At 41.4% G+C, this 26,314-nt stretch overlaps 1 protein-coding gene and 1 long non-coding RNA gene across 3 annotated transcripts in view; one reads left to right on the forward strand and one right to left on the reverse strand.

Moving 5' to 3' along the window:
- LOC120051207 (pleckstrin homology domain-containing family A member 3-like) lies at positions 1-25,703 on the reverse strand. 2 transcript variants are annotated; one of them, XM_038997945.1, is made up of 8 exons: positions 25,385-25,703; positions 17,397-17,513; positions 16,999-17,139; positions 13,610-13,746; positions 11,750-11,923; positions 1,518-1,561; positions 1,261-1,376; positions 1-878 (listed from the first exon to the last, which is right to left on the reverse strand). In XM_038997945.1, the coding sequence occupies exons 1-8, from the start codon at positions 25,422-25,424 to the stop codon at positions 748-750; spliced, it is 900 nt and encodes a 299-aa protein (XP_038853873.1). In that variant the 5' UTR covers positions 25,425-25,703; the 3' UTR covers positions 1-747. The 2 variants fall into 2 exon arrangements, with proteins under 2 accessions (XP_038853873.1, XP_038853874.1); XM_038997946.1 differs by lacking the exon at positions 16,999-17,139.
- LOC120051208 overlaps positions 24,334-26,314 on the forward strand; it is a 4,953-nt gene continuing 2,972 nt past the window's right edge. Inside the window, exon 1 of the long non-coding RNA XR_005477236.1 lies at positions 24,334-24,513. This is a non-coding gene — a long non-coding RNA (uncharacterized LOC120051208). The remainder of the gene's footprint in view (positions 24,514-26,314) is intronic.

The raw sequence follows: 26,314 nt of genomic DNA on the forward strand, positions 1-26,314 counted from the left end.
TGTTGCATATCAAACATTTTATTCTGCAATAATAACATACAACCTCCTGGAATAGTACAAACATTCAAAAACGATCCATCATTCTTAAAGTGCAAAGCAATGCTTCCACAGGAAATAATACAATACTTTTTGAAAATACCATTAACGCAATACCAAGCAGTGACTGCATTGCATTATGTGAGCAATAAAAGCTGGAGTGTGTTCATTAGGCACTGAAGGGAAGAAAACAACAGGGAAGGACAACTACAGTCATTCAATAAGAAACACTCATTTTCTTTTTCAGTTTTAAAACTTTTTTCCATTGCGTGCCCTAATGAACTCGACCATGGTAACACCTCACATTACAGTAGCCTCATATCAGTCTAACTTGTGGAGTAACTGAAGTATCTGATTACATTCAGCTCTGCAGAATTCACAACTATTCACACTTTAGCCAAGTCATTATTCACCCTTCATAAAATATAGACAGTACTATGCCTACAAGTTTGCACAGGCCTACTGAACAGACAGACCAGTTACTTGACAGTGGACTACCAATCTCAACTCCAGGACCTGGATTTACAAAAAACTTCTAAAGAAAAAACATAAGCTTCTTAAGAAAAGTCCAGAAGATTGTTTGTAAGTGCAATTCCTCAAAAATATTCTTAGGAATTCATGATTTTCTTATGAACCTCGTAAAATATATTTTTATGAAGCCCAGTCTCTATCTGAAGCCACTGCAATGTATTTGGTGAGTGACAGGACAGGTCAGATGGACAGGTCAGTCTCTGGAGTGTCTGACATGGCTCTGGGACTGGTAGGACTGATGGCACCACACTCCTCAGGGACACTGCAGGACTCCCTGTTCACACTGGCATTGAGACACAGCACAGCAGCGCCTGTATAGATGACACAAAATGGAGACCAGGCTCATTTTCAGCAGGACAAAACATTTTGAAACGGAGGTGCCTCATCATACATGAACTTTTCCAATTAGAACCCAAAGTGTTTTGGTACGTTGTGCCCTGCCCTACTAGGCACCAGCCACGACTAACAACTTATAAAAAAGGGAATTTGTGTGTGCAAGAAAAATACTGAACATAAATAACAAAATGCAAAAAAAAAAAAACTCCGGTTTATGATTAAATAAATGAAAACACATGGAAGGTGTCTGGTATTTGAATTCACAAACTTACGAGTCTGAGAAGTGACATAATTTGGTAATTACTGTAATGGTTGAGGGGAGCAGTGTGTGTGTATGTGTTCGTTCACATCTCTTACGATCCATCTCATAAACACAGCTGTCACTGTGAGCCTCTGTGTCCGAACAAGTCCGTGTCCTCCTCTGGGTTGACCTTTGACCTGATAACACACCCTCCTTTGGCGGGAGGCCAGACCTGGAAATGACAAAGGTTTCACTTAGAAACAGGGACAGTTGTATAAGGGCAAAATCACCCTACACCTAGAAGCACACTGGTAATGACAAGGACCTTTGTTTGTAGTAGAAAGAGTGGAATGTTTTCTGTACGCAGGAATACCTGTCAAAATTGTACGTGCCCGGGTAACTTATGGACCGCTTCGTCTGCAAATGAAAAAAAGGAAATGGACACCGTTAGTACCTGTGCCCATCACTGAATATCAAGGACTTTAAAAATGACAAAATATGATTCCTACATTGAGCCTATTCACAGCAGCATAAAAGCTAACATCTGCAATTGTGGTATATTACAAAACATACGTCTAAAAAGTAAGTAACATAGGAAACTAAAACACCGTCTCTGTTCAAGTCTACAGATCCCCTGAAGCCCGAGGCAAAAATTGGGATTCTATCGTTTGAATGACTTAGTCTCTCGCCTTAAACAACTTAGTATCTTGTTCGAACAATTTGTATCTCGTTTGTCGTTCAAACTATATAATAATTTGTTTAAAATAGATACCAAGTAGTTTCAACCACTTATCTCGTTTGAAAGACAATTGTTATTTTGTCTAATTAGACCTCATTTGTTATGCAGCTTGTCAGACCGTGTAATGGTTGCCGCAGCAATTCCATCCATTGATAAGATTATTAATTGACAGAAAATCCAATCCAATACATTACTGAGTACCACTCTCCATATTTGCAAGCATAGTGGTGGCTACATCATGTTATGGGTATGCTTGTAATCATTAAGGACAGAATGGAGCTAAGCACAGGCAAAATCCTAGAGTAAAACCTGGTTTCGTCTGCTTTCCACCAGACACTGGGAGATTAATTCAAATTTCAGCAGGACAATAACCTAAAACAAGGCCAAATCTACACTGGAGTTGTTTATCAAGAAGACAGTTTATGTTCATGAGTGGTCGAGTTACAGTTTTGACTTAAATCTGCTTGAAAATCTATGGCAAGACCTCAAAATGGTTGTCTAGCAATGATCAACAACAAATTTGACGGCGTTTGAAGAATTTTGAAAAGAATAATGAGCAAATATTGCACAATCCATGTGTCAAAAGCTCTTAGAGACTTACCCAGAAAACCTCACATCTGTAATTGCTCCCAAAGGGGATTCTAACATGTATTGACTCAGCGGGTTGAATACTTATCTAATCAAGATATATTAGTATTTTGTGTAGATCGTTTCCATTTTAATCCCACTTTGTGGAAAAAGTCAAGGGGTGTAAATACTTTCTGAAGGCACTGTAATTAAACAATATTTTAGGGAGTGCAGATTACCAGCGTAGAGCTGTTTTTACACAATAATCTATGTTCTCTTTTGGTGATATCACAGTTGCGCATGCCCTTGGTGACAGACCGTGTAATGGTTGCCGCAGCTATCATTGCTATGCAGACGACACACAATTAATCTTCTCCTTTCCCCCTTCTGATAACCAGGTGGCGAATCGCATCTCTGCATGTCTGGCAGACATATCAGTGTGGATGACGGATCACCACCTCAAGCTGAACCTCGGCAAGACGGAGCTGCTCTTCCTCCCGGGGAAGGACTGCCCGTTCCATGATCTCGCCATCACGGTTGACAATTCCATTGTGTCCTCCTCCCAGAGTGCTAAGAACCTTGGCGTGATCCTGGACAACACGCTGTCGTTCTCAACTAACATCAAGGCGGTGACCCGTTCCTGTAGGTTCATGCTCTACAACATTCGCAGAGTACGACCCTGCCTCACACAGGAAGCGGCGCAGGTCCTAATCCAGGCACTTGTCATCTCCCGTCTGGACTACTGCAACTCGCTGTTGGCTGGGCTCCCTGCCTGTGCCATTAAACCCCTACAACTCATCCAGAACGCCGCAGCCCGTCTGGTGTTCAACCTTCCCAAGTTCTCTCACGTCACCCCGCTCCTCCGCTCTCTCCACTGGCTTCCAGTTGAAGCTCGCATCCGCTACAAGACCATGGTGCTTGCCTACGGAGCTGTGAGGGGAACGGCACCTCCGTACCTTCAGGCTCTGATCAGGCCCTACACCCAAACAAGGGCACTGCGTTCATCCACCTCTGGCCTGCTCGCCTCCCTACCTCTGAGGAAGTACAGCTCCCGCTCAGCCCAGTCAAAACTGTTCGCTGCTCTGGCACCCCAATGGTGGAACAAACTCCCCCACGACGCCAGGTCAGCGGAGTCAATCACCACCTTCCGGAAACACCTGAAACACCACCTCTTTAAGGAATACCTAGGATAGGATAAAGTAATCCTTCTAACCCCCCCCCCCCCCCCCCTTAAAAGAGTTAGATGCACTATTGTAAAGTGGTTGTTCCACTGGATATCATAAGGTGAATGCACCAACTTGTAAGTCGCTCTGGATAAGAGCGTCTGCTAAATGACTTAAATGTAATGTAAATGTGACAGTGTGTTCGATTACAGACAAAAGTTGTTTTGTCGGGTTTTCTAGTGTGTCTCTCATAGACCATCTGATAATTCAGTTGCCTAAGTACTTCAGTTTTATAGACAGCATATTCTTGTACAGTAAAAGCACCTCCATTGTCCACTGGGTGGATGACTATAGAGGTGTCATTCTGGAGACTTAAGGGCTTGTTTCTCAGAGCGGGTAAAGTTATTCCTAACATAGGGGATATAAACTGTAACTCAGTCAAATCATTTAAACTGTTTCATGTTGCGTTTATATTCTTGTTTAGCATACATAGGGGAATGCTTTGGATCAAGTAAAGCAAGGATGCAGCACATTGAAAAAGAGAGGAGACATCTGGGTAGTGTTCATTAGGCACCAAATGGGAGAAAACAGATTGAAACGGAGTGACAACCTGGAATTTTCCAATACGAAATGCTCATTTTGCAAAACGTTGTCTTTTGCATGCCCTAATGAACACACCCCTGTAATGAAGCTGTACGGTGATTATTTTAATGTAGGGGTAGATCAGCTTAATATTGCGGAAAGATTGTTGCTTCCATCAATGTAATTGTCTGCATAATTTCCAATCCCCCATATCTGTTTTTGGTAAATATATATATCCATTATACATACACGTACATACCTATATAGATATACATACCTTTTTTTAGAATATAACTTTATTATTCCCTGCAAACCCTACCACCCTTCCCCCAATTGGAGCAAACTAATAAACAATAACACTTACATGGAACCCAAACCGGCTGCGTGTGTGCGCCATCGTGCATAAATTTATTTTGTCCCCCCACACCAAACGCGATCACGACACGCAGGTTAAAATATCAAAAACTCTGAACCAATTATATTAATTTGGGGACAGTTCGAAAAGCATTAAACGTTTATGGCAATTCAGCTAGTTAGCTTACTGTTGCTAGCTAATTTGTCCTATTTAGCTAGCTTACTGTTGGGAGCTAATTTGTCCTGGGATATAAACATTGAGTTGTTATTTTACCTGAAATGCACAAGGTCCTCTACTCCGTCAATTAATCCACACATAAAACAGTCAACCGGATCGTTTCTAGTCATCACTCTTCCTTCCAGGCTTTTTCTTCTCTTGACTTTATATTGCGATTGGCAACTTTCATAAATTAGGTGCATTACCGCCACTGACCTCGTTCGTCTTTCAGTCACCCACGTGGGTATAACCAATGAGGAGATGGCACGTGGGTACCTGCTTCTATAAACCAATGAGGAGATGGGAGAGGCAGGACTTGCAGCGCGATCAGCGTCAGAAATATAACTGATTTCTATTTTAGCCCTTGGCAACGCAGACTCTTGTTGGCGCGCGCGAGCAGTGTGGGTGCAATAATTGAATAACATAGATTTCAAAATTTATTTTGCAACGCTCGCGCAAGCGACGCGAGCGGTGTAGTCAGCCTGTTAGGCTTCTACATCTTACACACATTTTACAGACACAATCTATTTTACAATAGTTATATTTTGTTTGTTTTTGGTCCTTCCTCTATTTCTGATGTCCGTCCAATTTGATTATATTTGTGACTGTGCTATTTCACAAAATTTCTGAACCTATATACACATTTTACAGACCCCGTATGTTTTATATTGGTTATCTTGTTATTAGTCCCACCCGTCAGCTCCATTCAACCCCTCCCATCTATCCCTTAACACCATCCATTTTGGATTTCTATTTGCCATATTTTTCAACTGTGCTGTGATGCATCACAAAAGTACTGAACCTTTCTATTCTCATAGCTTCTACAGATTGTAAATTAAAAATAAACATTTGCGGTAAAATAATTATTATATTGATTGACTATGGCTTTTCAAATCACTCAGTACTGCTATCTGCAGTGTTAGTTCTAGGCAAATGCTGCAATTCTTCAGTCATTCCTGGACCTGTGACCAAAAACGAGCTAAATATGGACAATACCAAAATAATTGATCTAATGCCTCTGCCTCCTCACAGCAAAATATGCAGAGCTGGGAAGATTGTATCCCCCATATATATAACACTCTATTGGTTTCAAGAATTTTGTATACTAATTTAAATGGAAAAATGTGAAGTTTTGAATACGGCATTGTCTTGCATATCAATTAATAAACCATGTGCCATGGAATGGCACTATTTTATAATTTATATGGCACAGCTGTCAGTTTTTTGGTTCTTAAATGAAAATGGTATATGTTTTTATTCATCACACTTTTCTTTAACCATTTATGTTCTTTAATACAGGGCCGACATACAAGTTCCTTACTTTTGTGGTAATGCTGCAATTAGTTGGTTATAATTTTGGGTAGAGCAGACATTTCATATGTCTGCGTTAGCTGCATGTGTGACATAACTCCACCAGTCCTATTTATGATATCATTCACTAAAATTATACCTTTTTTAAACATTTCTTAGAAAAATCAGTTAAAAAAAAAAAATCTATCATTAGTATATTTGAGTTTAACCACAATTTTTGTTGTATTATTTGTTCTGTCTTTTCAGGTGGATTAAACTGAAATTGCAACCAACTTTCTAAGGCTTGTTTTAAAAAATTATGATATTTTGGAGATGCTTTCATTTTCAAATAACCGAAAGTGAGCAGTTGTAATCTGAATAAAGGGAAAAGGGCCATTCTTGAACATAGGATGACACATTCCTACCAATTTACTAGAGAACCAGTTTGGATTTAAGTATAACTTTTGTATGACTGATGCCTTTAGTGAGAGGTCTAATGCTTTAATATGTAATCATTTCTGCCCTCCGAAATCATATTCGTTATATAAATAGGCCCTTTTAAATTTTGTCTGGCTTGCCATTCCAAATCAAATTGAATATTTTTTGTTCATATAATTTAAAAAGCAGGTCACTAGGTGTAGGCAAAACCATAAGCAAATAGGTAAACTGTGATATGACTAAAGAGTTAAATCAGGGTGATTTTTCCACAAATACAGGTATTTTCCTTTCCATGGTAACAAGATCTTAACTATTTTTGCTAACTTTCTATAAAATTGTATTGGAGTGAGATAATTTCTTTCTTTTGGGATTTGTATACCGAGTATGTCCACATCTCCGTCAGACCATTTAATTACTCAACTACACGGTAATGTAAAATTTGCATTTTTTTAGTGATCCAATACGTAGTATAGTATCATATCATAATTTGGTTTTAATCCAGAAAGGATAGCAAAAGTATATAGATCCTCTATGAGATTCTAATTGTGGAGAGATTCTAATTGTGGTTTAAAAAAAAAACATGAATCATCAGCGTACAATAACACCTTAGTTTTTAAGCCACGGATTTCTAATCCCTTAATATTAATTGGATCTAATTTTAAAAGCTAACATTTCGATGGCAATAATAAATAGATATGCCGATAGTGGACAACCTTGTTTTACTCCTCTAGATAGTTTAAAACTTTTTGAGATGTAGCCATTATTTACCATTTTACACCTAGGGTTACTATACATAACTTTAACCCATATAATAAGAGATTCACCAAAATTGAAATATTCTAGTCATTTACATATAAACTCCAGTCGTACTTGATCAAAAGCCTTTTCAAAATCAGCTATGAAAACCAGGCCTGGTGTCCCCGATATTTCATAGTATTCTATTATTTCCAGGACTTGTCTTATATTATCTCCAATGTATCGTCCATGTAAACAGCCTGTCTGAGTAGGATGAATAATATCTGACACACTTTTTAAAATCTATGCGCCAAGCATTTTGCTAGGATTTTTGCATCACAATACTGAAGTGTAAGAGGCCTCCAATTTTTTAAATGGACTGGATCTTTATATATACACACCACTTGGGTGATATCAGACCTTCTTGTTGCGTGTCCGATAATCTACCATTTATATAGGAGTGGTTAAAACATGCTAATAATGGTCCTTTGAGTATATCAAAAAAAGTTTTGTATACTTCCACTGGTATGCCATCCAGCCCGGGAGTTTTCCCAGCCTTAAAGGCTTTAATTGCATCAAGAAGTTCCTCCTCTGTAATTTGGCCTTCAAATGAGTCTTTCTGTACAGATGTTAATTTTACATTATTATTAGTAAAAAAATCCATACAATTAGCTTCGGTTAGTAGAGATGGAGGAGACTGAAACGAAAACATATTCTTAAAGTGCTTTACTTCCTCTTTCAAAATATAATTCGGTGAATCATGCGTGACTCCATCATTTGTAACAAGTTTCAATAAAAAAAAAAAATTGGTAGCATTTCTATATTGAAGATTGAAAAATAATTTGGTGCATTTTTCCCCATATTACATCCAGTTCGCTTTATTTTTATAATATATTACACTGTATCTTTGAATAAGTTCCTCCATTTCTTTTTGTTTTCCCCCTAACTTATTCTGTGCCTCTATGGTCCAGTTTTTATTGCTATCTAACGGTACTGTTAGTCCTTCAATTTCTTTTGTTAATATGGACTCTTTTGATCTAAATTGCTTTTGTTTTAGAGATGAGTACTGAATTGCATGGCCTCTAAAGGCACATTTAAAAGTGTCCCATACAAGAAGGGGATCTGCTATGTTATGTCTGAAAAAGTCAGTTATAAATTCTTCTGTCCTAGTTCTAAACAATTTATCATCTAGTAGGCTTTGATAAAATTTCCAATATCCTCGCCCACGTGGGACTTCTGTAAGAGTAATATATATATGCCAATTATGTGATGATCCGACCGCATTCTGTCCCCTATCAACACTTTTTAAACGTTTGGTGCCAGAGAGATTGGCATAAGAACGTAATCAAGACGACTAGCTTGATTAAGCCTCCGCCATGTACAGTAGGGAGAACAAGTATTTGATACACTGCCGATTTTGCAGGTTTTCCTACTTACAAAGCATGTAGAGGTCTGTAATTTTTATCATAGGTACACTTCAACTGTGAGAGACGGAATCTAAAACAAAAATCCAGAAAATCACATTGTATGATTTTTAAGTAATTAATTAGCATTTTATTGCATGACATAAGTATTTGATACATCAGAAAAGCAGAACTTAATATTTGGTACAGAAACCTTTGTTTGCAATTACAGAGATCATACGATTCCTGTGATTTTGGCCCACTCCTCCATACAGACCTTCTCCAGATCCTTCAGGTTTCGGGGCTGTCGCTGGGCAATACGGACTTTCAACTCCCTCCAAAGATTTTCTATTGGGTTCAGGTCTGGAGACTGGCTAGGCCACTCCAGGACCTTGAGATGCTTCTTACGGAGCCACTCCTTAGTTGCCCTGGCTGTGTGTTTCGGGTCGTTGTCATGCTGGAAGACCCAGCCACGCCCCATCTTCAATGCTCTTACTGAGGGAAGGAGGTTGTTGGCCAAGATCTCGCGATACATGGCCCCATCCATCCTCCCTCAATACGGTGCAGTCGTCCTGTCCCCTTTGCAGAAAAGCATCCCCAAAGAATGATGTTTCCACCTCCATGCTTCACGGTTGGGATGGTGTTCTTGGGGTTGTACTCATCCTTCTTCTTCCTCCAAACACGGCGAGTGGATTTTAGACAAAAAAGCTCTATTTTTGTCTCATCAGACCACATGACCTTCTCCCATTCCTCCTCTGGATCATCCAGATGGTCATTGGCAAACTTCAGACGGGCCTGGACATGCGCTGGCTTGAGCAGGGGGACCTTGCGTGCGCTGCAGGATTTTAATCCATGACGGCGTAGTGTGTTACTAATGGTTTTCTTTGAGACTGTGGTCCCAGCTCTCTTCAGGTCATTGACCAGGTCCTGCCGTGTAGTTCTGGGCTGATCCCTCACCATCCTCATGATCATTGATGCCCCACGAGGTGAGATCTTGCATGGAGCCCCAGACCGAGGGTGATTGACCGTCATCTTGAACTTCTTCCATTTTCTAATAATTGCGCCAACAGTTGTTGCCTTCCCACCAAGCTGCTTGCCTATTGTCCTGTAGCCCATCCCAGCCTTGTGCAGGTCTACAATTTTATCCCTGATGTCCTTACACAGCTCTCTGGTCTTGGCCATTGTGGAGGTTGGAGTCTGTTTGATTGAGTGTGTGGACAGGTGTCTTTTATACAGGTAACGAGTTCAAACAGGTGCAGTTAATACAGGTAATGAGTGGAAAACAGGAGGGCTTCTTAAAGAAAAACTAACAGGTCTGTGAGAGCCGGAATTCTTACTGGTTGGTAGGTGATCAAATACTTATGTCATGCAATAAAATGCAAATTAATTACTTAAAAATCATACAATGTAATTTTCTGGATTTTTGTTTTAGATTCAGTCTCTCACAGTTGAAGTGTACCTATGATAAAAATTACAGACCTCTACATGCTTTGTATGTAGGAAAACCTGCAAAATCGGCAGTGTATCAAATACTTGTTCTCCCCACTGCATAAATATATTTTTAAAATCCTGTTTCTTATTTTCCATAATTAGCTATTAATATTTGTAGTAATGTAGACAATTTATGCAAAGGATTTTACCTCTCACCTGTACCAAAGTTACATTATTGCAAGCATGTATTATATTAGAAAACAATTATTGTGAATCATCCTATATTGTCCCTAACATATTTTACTTCTTCACAACAGTTGTGGGATACGCACATACACCCACACACTCATACACACTCAACCCTTCTCCCCCACACAACCATAGGCTCAAATTCTCAACAGTTGTACCATCCCAGAGCCCAACTCAAGAAAGGTCTTGATTTACGAATGCATATACAGTTGCAGCCTTATGAGAAGGCCTGCAAGACTGTGCAAAAAAAATGGGCAGATATGGGGAGATTTTATTAACCATTGTCACGTCCTAGATGGAGGTCAAATGTACCCCTTTTCCCTGAAACACCCACAACACGGTCCCCCGTATTGACCATATTCCCAAGCATCTCCATGCAGTCAGACTTTTGATTTTGTGCCACAATAATATACCCCCTCTCTGAATGTCCGAGTGTGACCCCCTCCCCAAGGGTTACTGCAGCTAGTGTTGCAAGCACTGCCATTGCCTGGGTGGCGGCACCCCACCAGCTAGGTACAAGGTCATCAAGGTTCTCATTAGCAGAGAAATTCCTTGTGTGCTCTCTCTTTTGGGGGCTTTGGCTTTGCAGGACCAACCCTGCCAAGCAGGCTCAGAATCTTGAGGGGGCAGTGCTGCTCTAGGTCTCTGACCGCATTTTGGCGGCATACAGACCGCTTACAGCAGGCCCATAAAACAGTTAGGGACTTCTCCTTAGTATCTGGGCCATTCAGGTGGGTGTCTAGGGTATAGGGTTGTGGACCGTTCCATCAATATCAAAATTAGATGTATAATTTATTTTTAAAATGTAGTTCCACATGATAGGACAATAAATTAAGTGTATAATTTATTTTAAAACGCTGTTCCACCATGATAGGACAATAAATAAGTGTAGTTGTATAGTTCATTATAAAAAGTATATCAATCATCTGAACAACATTGAAAGCTCTCTCACACCCGCTCACAGCAATACATTGGTTCTGGGATATGCAACCATTTCCTTCCTCAGTCAACGTCACACTTTCTCAAACATAAAAAAAGAAAGAAAAACACACCACACCACACCATCCACACATACTGTGCCTTCTGTTTACTGAGTTTTTATCTTCACCATGTTGAATTTGTGTTCCAATTAGTTATATTTGAAGATATATAGAAAAGCTATATATTTTTGTTGTATTACAAACCACAACCGGGCTAGAATTGTGTTTCATTATTTTCCTCATCTATAACAACTAAATTTTTTAAAAAGATAGCCATGGATTAGTCTTTGTGTCTCTGAACAACTGGTTATCAATATGATGAAGTTGCCCCTATACATTAATCATTGGTCAGTTTAGCATTTTCCCCACTAATAGGATTGGGGAGGGGAATCTCCTAGATCTGTACCTAGGGGAAACTTCACCCCGGAGCTAGACAGTACGTTGAAAACCATCCTACCCAGGCCATCTGTATTGGGGACGGAGAAACAGGGGACATCATCATGTCATCTGGAGGGTTCAACAGCACCATGACTGTCTTGAACTTGGAGTTGGCCATCTTCATACATTCTTCCAGTGTTTTGATGAAGGTGTAACACGTGGCACTCAGTAAAGAGGAGGCCTCATTCAGAGTCTGGATCAACAAAGAAAAGACAAGGAGAGGTGAATCAGTCAACAACAATTGGAGATTAGGCACAGACAAAAATAAAGACCTAAACATGCACAATATTAAGCCTAATATATTGGTTTGATATCCTACACAGACATGCCTCAGACCTTCCTAGGTGATGTGAAGAAACTACTCCGTTTAAATTGGCAACACAATGTGTTACTAAAAAAGTGCTTGAAGAGTTTACAGGGCTCCAAACTGCAACCATTTAGTCACATTTGGCGACCCTTTGACTTTGTAGGTTACATTTTTTAAATTGGACATACCGGTGAGAGTTGTACATTTTACATGATCACCTCAATCAAAACTTAAAATGTTCTGCGTGGATAAAACCATGCTTTGTTAAACAGTAAAGTGCCACTGAGCCCGTTTCGACAGGGCCGGCTGATGCGATGAGTGGGTCTCTCACACCCTCTTCTCCCCCCTCGTGCACCCCAAAAAATACATTATGATTGTATAACATTTAAAAATGCAATTGCGGGGGTAAAACACAAGTTTGGAAGCAAGCTGCTGTCCATGAAAAAGAGAGTAGGATCTCAGCTTTCTTTAAGTATACTTTTTATTTCTCAACATTTAGCTCAAGGCACACTGTTCTACAATCAAGATATCTGATATGGCTTTGAAATACGGAGTGCGCGAAATCGGCAGTCACGAGTACACTAGTCCTCATTGGGGACATTTAATTTACTGTTAGATTAATACATGGCAACACTAGCAGTAGGTGTTATATTTTGAGTCAGCAATCCAGCTAATGTGTTTGAAGTTCACTCCCTTAGCTGGTGAATTAGTACTAATTGAATTAGGCCGATGTCATATTAGTGAACATAAACATGAACGCAAAACATTTTTATTCTGGAGTCCTATTTTGACAGTAAAACATAAATAATAAACTAATTATCAACCCAAAATTCATGACAATCACTATTAAATATCAAAAATATCTTGAATTATGCATTCCTGCTTAGACATGTTATATGTAACAACTTATTTATTGAAAACTATATCAGTCTATTGCACTTCTTAATAAATCACTGTAAATTTAAATTACTTTCTAAGATGATTACTTTTCTATTGCGTGACCCCGCAAAAATGTGGGAGTGCGACCAAATTGTGGGCTGGTGCCACCAACTGAAAAAGTTACTGGCTCCAGTGCCACCAGTGGGAAACGTTAGTCTGGAGCTCTGGTTTAACATAATCAACTTAATTTATGTATCCATCAAAACAAATATAGATTTCTGTTGTCTGTTTTTATTTCCCAACCCTGGGCTCCCAGACACACCACACCAAACACACATGATAAGTGCCTTTCTCAAGGGCACAACTGCAGTACCAGCTTGCACCAGATATTTCCTCACCAGCCCAGGGATTTGCACCGGCAACACTCCAAATCTTGGCCTGTCGCTCTGATCTCGTGTACAGTGGCACTACAACCATTTAATTTGGGGTAGATGAAGACTAAAACAGCAAACACACCCATGCTGGTGATTTCTGACAGCCAACACTAGGGCGGCATCCCAATGGCACCCTATTCCATACAGCGCACTACTTTTGACCAGGGCCCATAGGTTTCTGGTCAAAATAAGTGCAGTATGTAGGGAATAGTGTGCCATTTGGGACACAGCCTAGCTGAAACCATGCAGGTATAGTTACCTCCGAGCTGGAATTGGAGTGGTCTCCTTCCTGGTCCTCAGACTCCTGTATCGTGTGGACCTGCTGCATTAGCAAGTCACAGTAGAGACGCAGCTCGGACATCTTTGTTTTAAGAGATTCTGTCTTCTCTGTTATTTCTTCCAATAAAAAAAAAATATAACAGTTATTTTAGTGAGAGACCCTTTAAGGCAAGGTACTGTAACTCTAGCCTGGTCAGTGGTCTAGATCTGTTGGTGCTCTTCAGTGTTTCCCCTAGGATTTTTTCCAGCAGCAGTGTCAGAGTTGGCACTTATCACTTATCTAAGGGTGTTTTTAGTCCGGTTCCCTTTTTCAGGGCAATGTGAAGACAAAGCTCCCCAGGTTTGCTTGTCATTATTCCCGCACCACACACTAGACTACTGTAACACTGTTTCCCCTGCCATGCCCCTCACATTGGTGCCACAAAAGAGAGATGAGGATGTGAAGGTTTGTTGGAAAAACATGTGCTGTTTTTGGATATTGATTGGATGGGGAGAAATTCCCAAATATGTGTGGAAATTTGTACTGACACAATATTCAGATTATTTGTTTGCAATATGTGATCTACTTGGGCGGCAGGTAGCCTAGTGGTTAAAGCGTTGGACTAGTAACCGAAAGGTTGCAAGATCGAATCCCCGAGCTGACAAGGTAAAAATCTGTTGTTCCTAGGCCGTCATTGAAAATAAGAATTTGTTCTTAACTGACTTGCATAGTTAAATAAAGGTAAAATACTCCAATGTAGATTAGGCCATGTGTTTTATGTTATTTTCCTGCTGAAAGGTAAATTAATTTAAGCAATTGTTTTACTCAATTTGTTTAGGCTTGCCATACCAAAGGGGTTGAATACTTATTGACTCAAGACATTTCAGCTTTTCATTTTAATTCATTTGTAAAAATGTATAAAAACATAATTCCACTTTGACATTATGGGGGTATCTAAATTCAATCCATTTTAAATTGAGGTTTACCCAATTACTGGGAGATTGAGTGTGCGGCTCTACTTTTATAGACTACAAATTCAGGCTGTAACACAAAAACACATGTAAAAAGTCAAGGGGTGTGAAAACTTGCTGAAGGCACTGTACATGTTCCCAAGTCTAGTTCCAAGACGGCGGCAATTATAAAAAATGAAAAAGTAGATTGTGCTGATTTATAGGCACACTGAATGAACCATGTCGCGCCGTAGTTTAAAAAGTCTGTGGATAGTGCCCAAACGAAGACGTCATATCTGAATTCCTCCATCTTTATGCACCTTCGCCATTACAGCATTTCATCATCTGCAGTACTCTTCTGCTATTTATTCTGTTACCAATAATATTTACATGCTAATATTATGATCTGATTATAATTACGTCTCATCTTTTAACTAAGTGCAATCTATTACCTTCCAAAATGTAAGTTTTATTAGTTGTGTTTCCGGGATACTCATGTTATACATCGTCCAACAAAATGCTTACATGCAGGTTCCTTCTCGACAATGCAACAACAATAAAATCTAAAAACCTGAACAAAGTAAATGGCTCAGTAGAATCAAATAAACAGTTTAGCATAAGTATAATACAAGAAGGGACAATTCATAGTCTAATATTTACACATGTATTGGGGAAGGGGAATGGGGGGGCAGTGTATAATCTGAGCAGTATAATAAGAGTCTGGTAGCAGCAGTTGTGAAGTGTGTGTAGCATGAATGTATGTGTGTGTGTGGTGTGAGTGTGTGTGCAAAGGTGCAGAGAAATCAGAGCAGGTGGTCTGTCCAGTTCAAGTGTTCAGCAGTTTGATGGCTTGTAGATAGAAACCGTCTCTGAGCCTGTTGGCATCCGACTTCATGCTCCGATAACATCTGCCGACGGTAATGGAGGGAACAGCTTGTGGCTGGGGTGTGTGGGGTCCTTCATGATGCTGCATGCCTTCCCCAGGCACTGTTGAGAGTAGATGTCCTGGATGGGTGGGAGCACGGTTCCAGTGATGTACTGGGCCATCTTCACAACCTGCTGGAGGGCATTGCAGTTGTGGACGGAGCAATTCCCGCACCAGGCCTTGATGCAACCGGTCAGGACCCTCTCGAAGGTGCAGCGGTAATATTTGGAGAGGTCCCAGGACAGCATACCGAATTTCTTCAGCCGCCCTCTTGACAAGAGTGGTGGTGTTGTTGGTCCATTACAAGTCCTCGGTGTTGTGGACGCCGAAGAACTTACAACTTGTGACTCTCCTGCTCCCTCTGCGTCCTGAAGTCAACAATCAACTAATTTGTTTTGCTGACGTAGACAGAGAGGTTGTCACGACACCACAATGCCAGTTCACTTACCTCCTTCCTATAGGTTGACTCGTCGTTGTTGGTTAAAAGGCCTACAACCTTGGTGTCGTCAACAAACTTGATGCAGTTGGTGTCGTGCAAAGCCACCCAGTCGTGGGTGAATGTGAAGTACAGCAGAGGACTGAAGACACACCACTGGGGGCCCCTGTTTTAAGAGTCAGTGTAGAGGTGGTGTTGTTGCTGGATCCAGTTGCGGAGGGTGGTGTTCAGACCCAGGGCTCTGAGTTTGGTGTCGAGCTTGGAGGGAACAATATTGTTGAATGCTGAACTGTAGTCAATGAACAGCATTCTCACATAGGTTTCTCTTGTCGAGCCGTGTGAATAGCGATGGAAATGGCATCTTCCGTGGATCTGTTGGAGTGTTCGGAAAATTGGAGTGGGTCCAGTGTGCCCGGCATGATGGCCTTAATGTGGGCCATGAACAGCCTCTTGAAGAACTTCATGATGACAGGTGAGCGTGGCGATAGTCATTTGGGCACGTCACCTTGTTTTTTTGGGGCACTGGGACCATGGTGGGCTCCTTAAAGCAGGTGGGGACTACAGTCTGGGACAGGTTGCAGATGTCAGACAAGACGCCCGCCTGCAGGTACGGAACACACTCAGAGGACAGGACCAGAGATGCCATCTGCGCCGACGGCTTTGTGAGTATTCACTATTTTTTTAGTTTTCTTCACGTCAGCCTCGGCGAGCGAAAGCAGCTGAATTCATGTTTGAGTCGGTATTGTCTTTTTGCGTCCCTCGTACCTGTAAGTACGTATATTTAGCGGTCCAATAACACAATCTGATGGAATTGCTTGTCCTGCACTTTGTAAAAACCCAAAATGCATTGAGTGAATGTTTGAAAAATATCCTGGTTCCTTTCTTAACATAGGAATGTGAATGCAAAGAGGACTCGGACCACAAAATAGGTGAAGTGATGAGTCCTCATACAAAGGCAAGGGCAGTGTGAATACAAAGATAACTGAGTAATTTAGCTTTTTTTTTTACCCTAAAGTTCACTTTAAAAGAGGACTGGGGAGATTAATGACGAACAAAGAAAACATTGCTGGGTCAGTACCTTTTCCTTTCCTTTTTCCGGCTTTGGAACTTCCAAGTGCCACAAGCCACTTCTGTCGTTCGGCAACATTGACAGCTTTGACGTAAAAATGCTGCTCTCCTGGTATGATCAGTTCCAGTCTGGTATTGTCAGTGGGGTGAACTAATGAAAAAGATGTCAACACAACCCTTCAGCACTAGAAGTACAAGAATCAACCATAAGTCGAGATTCAACAGCAAATACTACCTGTACTGAGATTAGAGGGGTTTAACAGGGCAACATGGGATTTAAATGACAACAAAGCAGAAACCCTGCCAACGTTTGGGTAAACATCTGAGGGATGGGAGTTGAGAAATGTAACCACTACCAAATTCATAGGGTGAGTGGCACAATATAGGCCTTTCAGAAACAAATCATACCTTTGATTTCACAGACGGACATCTTAATACTTCCTTTGCTCCCTTTGCAGACATCATCTTGAGAATCGTAGTAGGAAATTATCCCATCATCTAAAACAAACCAGCGCGGCTGCCACCCTGCAATCATTTCAGATACGCTAGGTTAGTTCTTCTTGAGCTGAAAACTGATGAATCAGCCCAGTTAGATATCAACACAACTAACCAGTATTACCAAGAACACCTAGTCAATCACTCTTTTCCAGGTAGCCTAAACTCAACTCCACGATTTACGATGGAGTTGAGCGGCAACTAGTTTGAGAAGGGGGCAATTGTGACCTGCAATTTGGTGCATTTCTGCATATGCAGGAATCCCTCATACTTCTATTTGTCCATTTTAAAGTTAGGACTCTGGTATACAGGCGGAAGTGCTCCAGTACAGTAGGTGGTGATAATGCAGCATAACGATGGATGCCAACTGATGATAGACCCCACAGAAGAAGAGGTGGGGGCGACAACAGTAGCTAGCTATGGTAAACAGTGTCCTTCGCCCCCGCCTGTCGGGTAATGTTTTCCTGCAGTTCTGTTAATGAAGGCAGCTGTTCGGCAGGCGTTTAGAACAATAGGTGCTGGCTTGTTAGCAAGCTAGGACTCCGGTACACAGCAAGCAGGAAGCGGGATAGGTAGCTAGCTAGCACACCGGTAAACAGTGTCCTTCACCCTTGCCTGTCGGGTAGTGTTTTCACGCAGTTCTGGTAATGACGGTGAGGACAGGTGTTCGGCAAGCGGGAGCAAAGAAAACAATTTGCTAGCTAGCTAGTGGGATCGGTAGCTAGCACACCGGTAGACAGTATCCCTCGCCCCTAACTGTCAGGCACTGCTTTGCCGCAGTTCGGTTAACGATGACGAGGCCAGGTGTTTGGCAAGAGGGAGCAAAGGACACTGTGTGGTAGCTAGTTAACTGGGTCATTCCTACTTTGCGGTGCCTGTTCTGTCGGCAGGAAATATCAGTTCTTATTTAGTTTAAATGTGATTCCAAAAAGCTTTAAATATAAGGTCAGGTGTCCTTTACCTTAAAAACACCAACATTTGGATATTGAATGGGCATTTTAAGTACTTTTTCCTCCTGTGGTTTTAAACGTTTTTGTCATTTACCCAGTTGTTATTCATCAACTTCTAATAGAAATAAGCCATAAAAAAATAAAAAATAAAAAAATTAATTATTTTATAGTCCTAGTTAAAATCTCTCAAAACATTTTTTTTTTCATGATTATTGTATTTATTATTATTGCATTTTAAAAATGTTCTGTGTCCTTGATATCACCTTCCACCCTGTTAGTTTGTAGCAATTTGTAGTAAAGCTGCAATACTTTTTGGGTGACATGACCAAATTCACGTAGAAATATGAGTTATAGAGATGTCATTGTTATAGAAAGCAAGTCTAAGAAGCCGTTTATTTTATTTTATTTATTTCACCTTTATTTAACCAGGTAGGCTAGTTGAGAACAAGTTCTCATTTGCAACTGCGACCTGGCCAAGATAAAGCATAGCAAGTCCACACATACAACAACACAGAGATACACATGGAATAAACATAGTCAATAATACAGTAGAACAAAAGAAAACAAAAAGACTGTATACAGTGGGTGCAAATGAGGTAAGGGAGGTAAGGCAATAAATAGGCCATGGTGGCGAAGTAATTACAATATAGCAATTAAACACTGGAATGGTAGATGTGCAGAAGATGAATGTGCAAGTAGAGATACTGGGGTGCAAAGGAGCAAGATAAATAAATAAATACAGTATGGGGATGAGGTAGGTAGATAGATGGGCTGTTTACAGATGGGCTATGTACAGGTGCAGTGATCTGTGAGATGCTCTGACAGGTGGCGCTTAAAGCTAGTGAGGGAGATATGAGTCTCCAGCTTCAAAGATTTTTGCAGTTCGTTCCAGTCATTGGCAACAGAGAACTGGAAGGAAAAACGACCAAAGGAGGAATTGGCTTTGGGGTGACCAGTGAGATATACCTGCTGGAGCGCGTGCTACGAGTGGGTGCTGCTATGGTGATCAGTGAGCTGAGATAATGCGGGGCTTTACCTAGTAGAGACTTGTAGATAACCTGTAGCCAGTGGGTTTGGCGACGAGTATGAAGCGAGGGCCAACCAACGAGAGCATACAGGTCGCAATGGTGGGTAGTGTATGGGGCTTTGGTGACAAAACAGATGGCACTGTGATAGACTGCATCCAGTTTGTTGAGTAGAGTGTTGGAGGCTATTTTATAGATGACATCACCGAGGTCAAGGATTGGTAGGATGGTCAGTTTTACAAGGGTATGTTTGGCAGCATGAGTGAAGGATGATTTGTTGCGATATAGAAAGCCGATTCTAGATTTAATTTTGGATTGGAGATGCTTAATGTGAGTCTGGAAGGAGAGGTTACAGTCTAACCAGACACCTAGGTATTTGTAGTTGTCCACGTATTCTAAGTCAGAGCCGTCCAGAGTAGATGCTGGACGGGCGAGCAGGTGCGGGCAGTGATCGGTTGAATAGCATGCATTTCGTTTAACTTGCATTTAAGAGCAGTTGGAGGCCACAGAAGGAGAGTTGTATGGCATTGAAGCTCATCTGGAGGTTAGTTAACAGTGTCCAAAGAGGGGCCAGAAGTATACAGAATGGTATCGTCTGCGTAGAGGTGTATCAGAGAATCACCAGCAGCAAGAGCAACATCATTGATGTATACAGAGAAGAGAGTCGGCCCGAGGATTGAACCCTGTGGCACCCCCATAGAGACTGCCAGAGGTCTGGACAACAGGCCCTCCGATTTGACACACTGAACTCTGTCTGAGAAGTAGTTGGTAAAACAAGCGATGCAATCATTTGAGAAACCAAGGCTGTCGAGTCTGCCAATAAGAATGTGGTGATTGACAGAGTCGAAAACCTTGGCCAGGTCAATGAATACGGCTGCACAGTAATGTCTCTTATCGATGGCGGTAATGATGTCGTTTAGAACCTTGAGCGTGGCTGAGGTGCACCCATGATCAGCTCTGAAACCAGATTGCATAGCGGAGAAGGTACGGTGGGATTCGAAATGGTCGGTAATCTGTTTGTTAACATAGCTTTCGAAGACCTTAGAAAGACAGGGTAGGATAGATATAGGTCTGTAGCAGTTTGGGTCTAGAGTGTCACCCTCTTGGAAGAGGGGGATGACCGCGGCAGCTTTCCAATCTTTGGGAATCTCAGACGTTACGAAAGAGAGGGTGCCGTGCAGTTGACCGGGGTAGGGGTAGCCAAGTGGAAAGCATGGCCAGCCGTAGAGAAATGCTTATTGAAATTCTAAATTATAGTGGGTTTATCGGTGGTGACAGTGTTTCCTAATCTTAGAGCAGTGGGCAGCTGGGAGGAGGTGCTCTTATTCTCCATGGACTTTACAGTGTCCCAGAACTTTTTTGAGTTAGTACTACAGGATGCAAATTTCTGTTTGAAAAAGCTAGCCTTAGCTATCCTAACTGCAGGTGTATATTTGCTCCTAACTTCCCTGAAAAGTTGCATATCACTGGGGCTATTCGATGCTAATGCAGAACGCCACAGGATGTTTTTGTGCTTGTCAAGGGCAGACAGGTCTGGAGTGAACCAAGGACTATATATATTCCTAGTTCTACATTTTTTGAATGGGGCATGCTTATTTAAGATGGTGAGGAAGGCACTTTTAAAGAATAGCCAGGCATCATCTACTGACGGGATGAGGTCAATGTCATTCCAGGATATCCCGGCCAGGTCGATTAGAAAGGCCTGCTCGCAGAATTGTTTTAGGGAGCGTTTGACAGTGATGAGGGGTGGTGGTTTGGTCGCAGACCCATTACGGATGCAGGCATTGAGGCAGTGATCGCTGAGATCTTGATTCAAAACAGCAGAGGTGTATTTGGAGGGCGAGTTAGTTAGGATGATATCTATGAGTGTGCCCATGTTTACGGATTTGGAGTTGTACCTGGTAGGTTCATTGATAATTTGTGTGAGATTGAGGGCATCAATCTTGGATTGTAGGACGGCCGGGGTGTTAAGCATGTCCCAGTTTAGGTCACCTAGTAGCACGAGCTCAGAAGATAGATGGGGGGCAATCAATTCATATATGGTATCGAGGGCACAGCTGGGGGCAGAGGGAGAACAATAGCAAGCGGCAACAGTGAGAGACTTGTTTCTGGAAAGGTGAATTTTTAGAAGTAGAAGCTCGAATTGTTTGGGTACAGACTTGGATAGTAATACAGAACTCTGCAGGCTATCTTTGCAGTAGAATTGCAACACCGCCCCCTTTGGCAGTTCTATCTTGGCAAAAAATGTCACAGTTAGCAATGGAGATTTCAGGGTTTTTGGTGGTTTTCCTAAGCCAGGATTCAGACACGGCTAAGACATCCGGGTTGGCAGAGTGTGCTTAGGGAGTAGGCTTCTGATGTTAACATGCATGAAACCAAGGCTTTTTACGGTTACAGAAGTCAACACATGAGAGCACCTGGGGAGTGTGAGTGGAGCTATACACTGCAGGACCTGGATTAACCTCTACATCACCAGAAGAACAGAGGAGAAGTAGGATAAGGGCACGACTAAATGCTATACAAACTGACCGTCTAGCACGTTCGGAACAGAGAGTAAGAGGAGCAGGTTTCTGGGCAGGATAGCATAGATTCAAGGCATGCAGACAAAGGTAAGGTAGGATGCGAGTACATTGGAGGTAAACCTAGGCATTGAGTAATGATGAGAGAGATATAGTCTCTAGAGACGTTTAAACCAGGTGATGTCATCGCATATGTAGGAGGTGGAACAACATGGTTGGTTAAGGCATATTGAGCAGGGCTAGAGGCTCTACAGTGAAATAAGACAGTAATCACTAACCAGGACAGTAATGGACGAGGAATATTGATATTAGAGAGAGGCATGCGTAGCCAAGTGAACATATGGGTCCAGTGAGTGGTTGGGCTGACTGGGGACAAGGCGATTCAGACAGTTAGCAGGCCGATGCTAACACGCTAACAGTTAGTATGCCGGGGTTAAACAAGCTAGCAGTTAGCAGACCGGGTTTGCAAGCAAGCAGTTAGCAGGGGCTAGCAGTTAGCAGACCGGGGCAGGCAAGCTAGCAGTTAGCAGACCGGGGCAGGCAAGCTAGCAGTTAGCAGACCGGGGCTAGCAAGTTAGCTTATGGGGGACGTCGCGATGGGGGTAAGTCTGTTTTTGCCTCTTTGTGCGGTGACGTCGATAGACCAGTCGTGGAACTAGTAGGGTTCCAAGTAGCTCTAGGTAAATAGCAGGTTAGCAGAATGGGCCTTCAGCGGACGTCGCGCCTGAGGGACCTGTTGGAATCCTTGGGCAGATTATGTCGGTATTCCAGCCGTACCGGCAGTAGAAGGGGTCCGGATATTGTAGCCCAGGAGTGAGCCGGGAGATGGGTCTAGCATGGGCTAGCCCCAGGCTAGTTGGTGCTAGCTCCGGGACGGAAACGTTAGCCAGGAGTAGTCAACCCGGGTTGCGGTTAGCTAGCTGTGATGATCCAGATGAAAAGGTTCACAGTTTGTGGTAGGAATTCGGGGATATGGAGAGAAAAATAGGTCCGGTATGCTCTGGTTTGAAATGCGTTGTACGAACTGGCGAGAGCTTTCCGAGCTAGAGGTTAGCTGATGACCGCTAGCAGTGGTTAGCTGACTGATAGCGTAGCTAGTTAGCTTCAGTTGAGGTATTCCAGTTCGGAGGTAAATAGAAATACTTTAGAAAAAAAAAAAACAGATCCACACCACATTGGGTGAGGCGGGTTGCAGTAGTATTTTGAAGTTGAGGTTTAGGAAAAATATTAAAAAGAACGCGAAGAACAAGATATATACACATGGGACGAGACTTGACAAAGACAAAGACGTCTGACTGCTACGCCATCTTGGATTTCAGTAGATTGCTTTTGTGTGTGCTATTTCTATGCTTCCCATTCTTAAATTTAGTTTCAACCTCGGTTTTGTACACTAGCGTCAAACAGCTGAAAATACAATATTTTTGGTTATGGAAAATGTATTTCACAGCGGTTTAGATGGTACAATGATTCTCCACACTAACCTTGCTTATTTTGTCACGAACTGAAAATAGCCAAACTATTAGAATTTTTAGCAACCAGGAAATGCCAGAGTGATTTCTGCATAGAGTATCTTTAGACTTGCTTTCAATGACAATGTCATATTTATATGTTCAGGTTGTGGTTTGGTTGGAAAACAAAGCTAAATAAATATAAACACTCAGTTTGATCTATTTTCCCATGTTTCATGACGTTAGTCTGTCTCACTCATACATTTCCACACTATTAGGCTAAATTATAGAGAATTTAACACATTTTCTAACTGTTAAAATACATTACATATAGAGGTTCAAAACCTGTTCAAATGTTTACCATTATGCTAGTTTAATCTCAACACAGAGCTTTAGGCTACAAATGTCCACCCTGTTAGGTTCCACCTTGCCTAAACGTCAGACTGTAACCATGGTTACTCCATGGATATCAGTCTGAAAGAAGTAGCTGTAAAAAAAGACGCAATAGTCTCTACATGGCAGAATGTTGAATAAAATTATATTTACACTTACTTTACCGGTTGTACATGCTGTTGGTCCTTTTGGCAGTAGGGGGTGAAGATAGGGTATCCATAAGGAAGCATTGTTTACCCCACTTTTTGTGGCACGGGTGGGTTCTGTCACTTGTATTTTCAATCTGTTAACGCATTGCACGTGATGATCAATATTGTAATGAAACAGCAGGGAGCAGGTCTCGAACCCTCGACCTTCTAGCCCGAGGTCCGGCGCGCTATCGACTGTGCCACAAAAGCATGCTCGTGCGGCAGAGTTGATTTCCGCGGTTATAAACCCAGGGTCGTTAAAATATGTAAACAATAGCCGAGCATGACCGAAGCACATTTCCTCGCAATCAGCTGGAAGTGTTTGCGTTCTGTTAAGCTCGGCCATATTGTGTAAGTGTTTGTCACATGCGAATTGCATCAGTATTGAAAATAAAAACCAGAAATACAAACGATAAACAGATCAGCATCGGCCTACTTAAGCTTGGGTTGATAACACTCCTCGGTGGATATTTTGTCTCACATTCCTATCTGCAAAAGAACCAACCGGTAAAGTATGATTTTATTCAGCATTCTGGCTTGTACAGGTCATGAAAGGAAACTTTCCTGATCCAAACGCTAATTTCTATGTATTCAGGCTAGGTTCCACCCGGTTGTTATTATTATGCACCTAAAATAGATCTAAGTGCCTGAGTTTTTCTGATAGAATACAAAACAAATAATATATTTTTTTTAATTCTAAAGTTATGAGTTCCAAAATGTACCGCAATGTAGGAATGACCCAGCTAGGAAGACTCCGATACACAGGAGGCGGGTCGACCCCGGTAGATATCTAAGACACTGGTACAGTGTTCTTCACCCCCGAAAAACTCAGATAACTTTTATTTCCCATTTGACCACATTTTAATCACATTGACAATCAGGGGAAATCTGCAGATGCAGGAATGCCCACATGCAGGAACGCCCCGAATTGCAGGCCCCAATCACACACTATTGACTAGTGTGGGCAAACTGGAACTCCGTCACATAAAATTAAGTTATTTGTATTTTTTTAACAACTGATTTCAGCACCCAAAGAATAGCCCGTAATTATACACGACATTGGGAATTGTATGTGACAGTGGCGCTCCAATCCGCCCACAAGCACAACACTAGTCACAGCCCAACTCCATCGTTGAGTTTAGTCGGTTAGTGCAGTTAGCTAGCTTACATACGTGTAGTTAGCATCTTATAAAAGTTAGCTACCTTAGACATATCAAATTACACAGAAAGGGCTGTGAAGGGTAGACAATCAGATGTAGGCTGTGTTTTCTATGCGAACGTTGGCTTAGCTAAATTGAATGTCAATATGACAGCTATGCTAACGAGATAGTTTAGCTAGCTAGACTATGGACCAAACACATTAAATGCATAACTTTACCTGTCATATAATTTGTCCACTTATAGAGAACTCCTTCCATAATGTACTTGCAGAATCACCACACGACCCACGTCTCCAAAAATCTCGTCGCTAGCTAATACTGATAACGTACCAAAACTCGCAAGCCATTTAGCTTGCCAACTTCATGAAGCTAGCTAGCGAAAACTAAAGATGTATGTTAACTTCACAGTAGATAATGCCATGTGAATGACTATGGGTCGGCCAACAACACAGTGTGAATTCCGTTCATGTTGTTATCTTGTTGTAATTGAACTAGCGTTGAATAGCCGATTGCCAGTTGATCTTTGCTAGCTAGCTAGCTACATTTGTAAACAAAAAGTACGTCACGTCCGTTTCAGCCTTCAAAATACAAGCTCTCGTTTTAGATGCTTTCTTTATAAGCACAACTGTACACCCCATAATTCTCCTACATGGGACAGAGAGAAATAATAATGGCATATTTTTGTAGAGTTTTTTTTAAATAAACTCCGAAAATAAGATCAGTGGTAAACACAGGTTAGATCTTATACGTTTTGTTCTATGCGTTAATTGTCATCAACTAACTACACTTTTTGTGAATTTTGAAGAATTTATGTAATAAACAAAAGCACAAAGGCTTATTCACGAAGGTCATGTTAACTGACTAATATTATCTCATACAACAAAAAGTATAAGATCTCCTAAACCTGTCTTAACCTCAGACCTTATTTTCCGCATTTATTCCAAAACCCTATTATTTCCCCATAAAATGTTCCTATATAGATGGCTAAACAAACCAGAGGTAATTTATTTCCGTGTTTTAGGACTACAAACTGGCGAGATGAGGGCAGTGGGAAGGTAGGCCTGTAACTGGCAGTTAATACAAGACAGAAGACGAGTAAAAACGATTTACCTTGTAAGCTAAAGTGCACTTTAACGTTCTCAATAATT

Source organism: Salvelinus namaycush, chromosome 7 (genome assembly GCF_016432855.1).
Source record: "Salvelinus namaycush isolate Seneca chromosome 7, SaNama_1.0, whole genome shotgun sequence".
NCBI lineage: Eukaryota > Metazoa > Chordata > Actinopteri > Salmoniformes > Salmonidae > Salvelinus > Salvelinus namaycush.

Bases quoted from the DNA above. Each gene is read 5' to 3' on its own strand.
- LOC120051207 (XM_038997945.1), bottom strand. From the start codon at position 25,424: ATGGAAGGAGTTCTCTATAAGTGGACAAATTATATGACAG. The intron at 17,140-17,396 runs GTATGATTTGTT...CTTTTTCATTAG, and splicing joins GTCCGTCTGTGAAATCAAAG to TTCACCCCACTGACAATACC. The intron at 879-1,260 runs GTAAGAGATGTG...TCATCTATACAG, and splicing joins CTGTGTTTATGAGATGGATC to GCGCTGCTGTGCTGTGTCTC.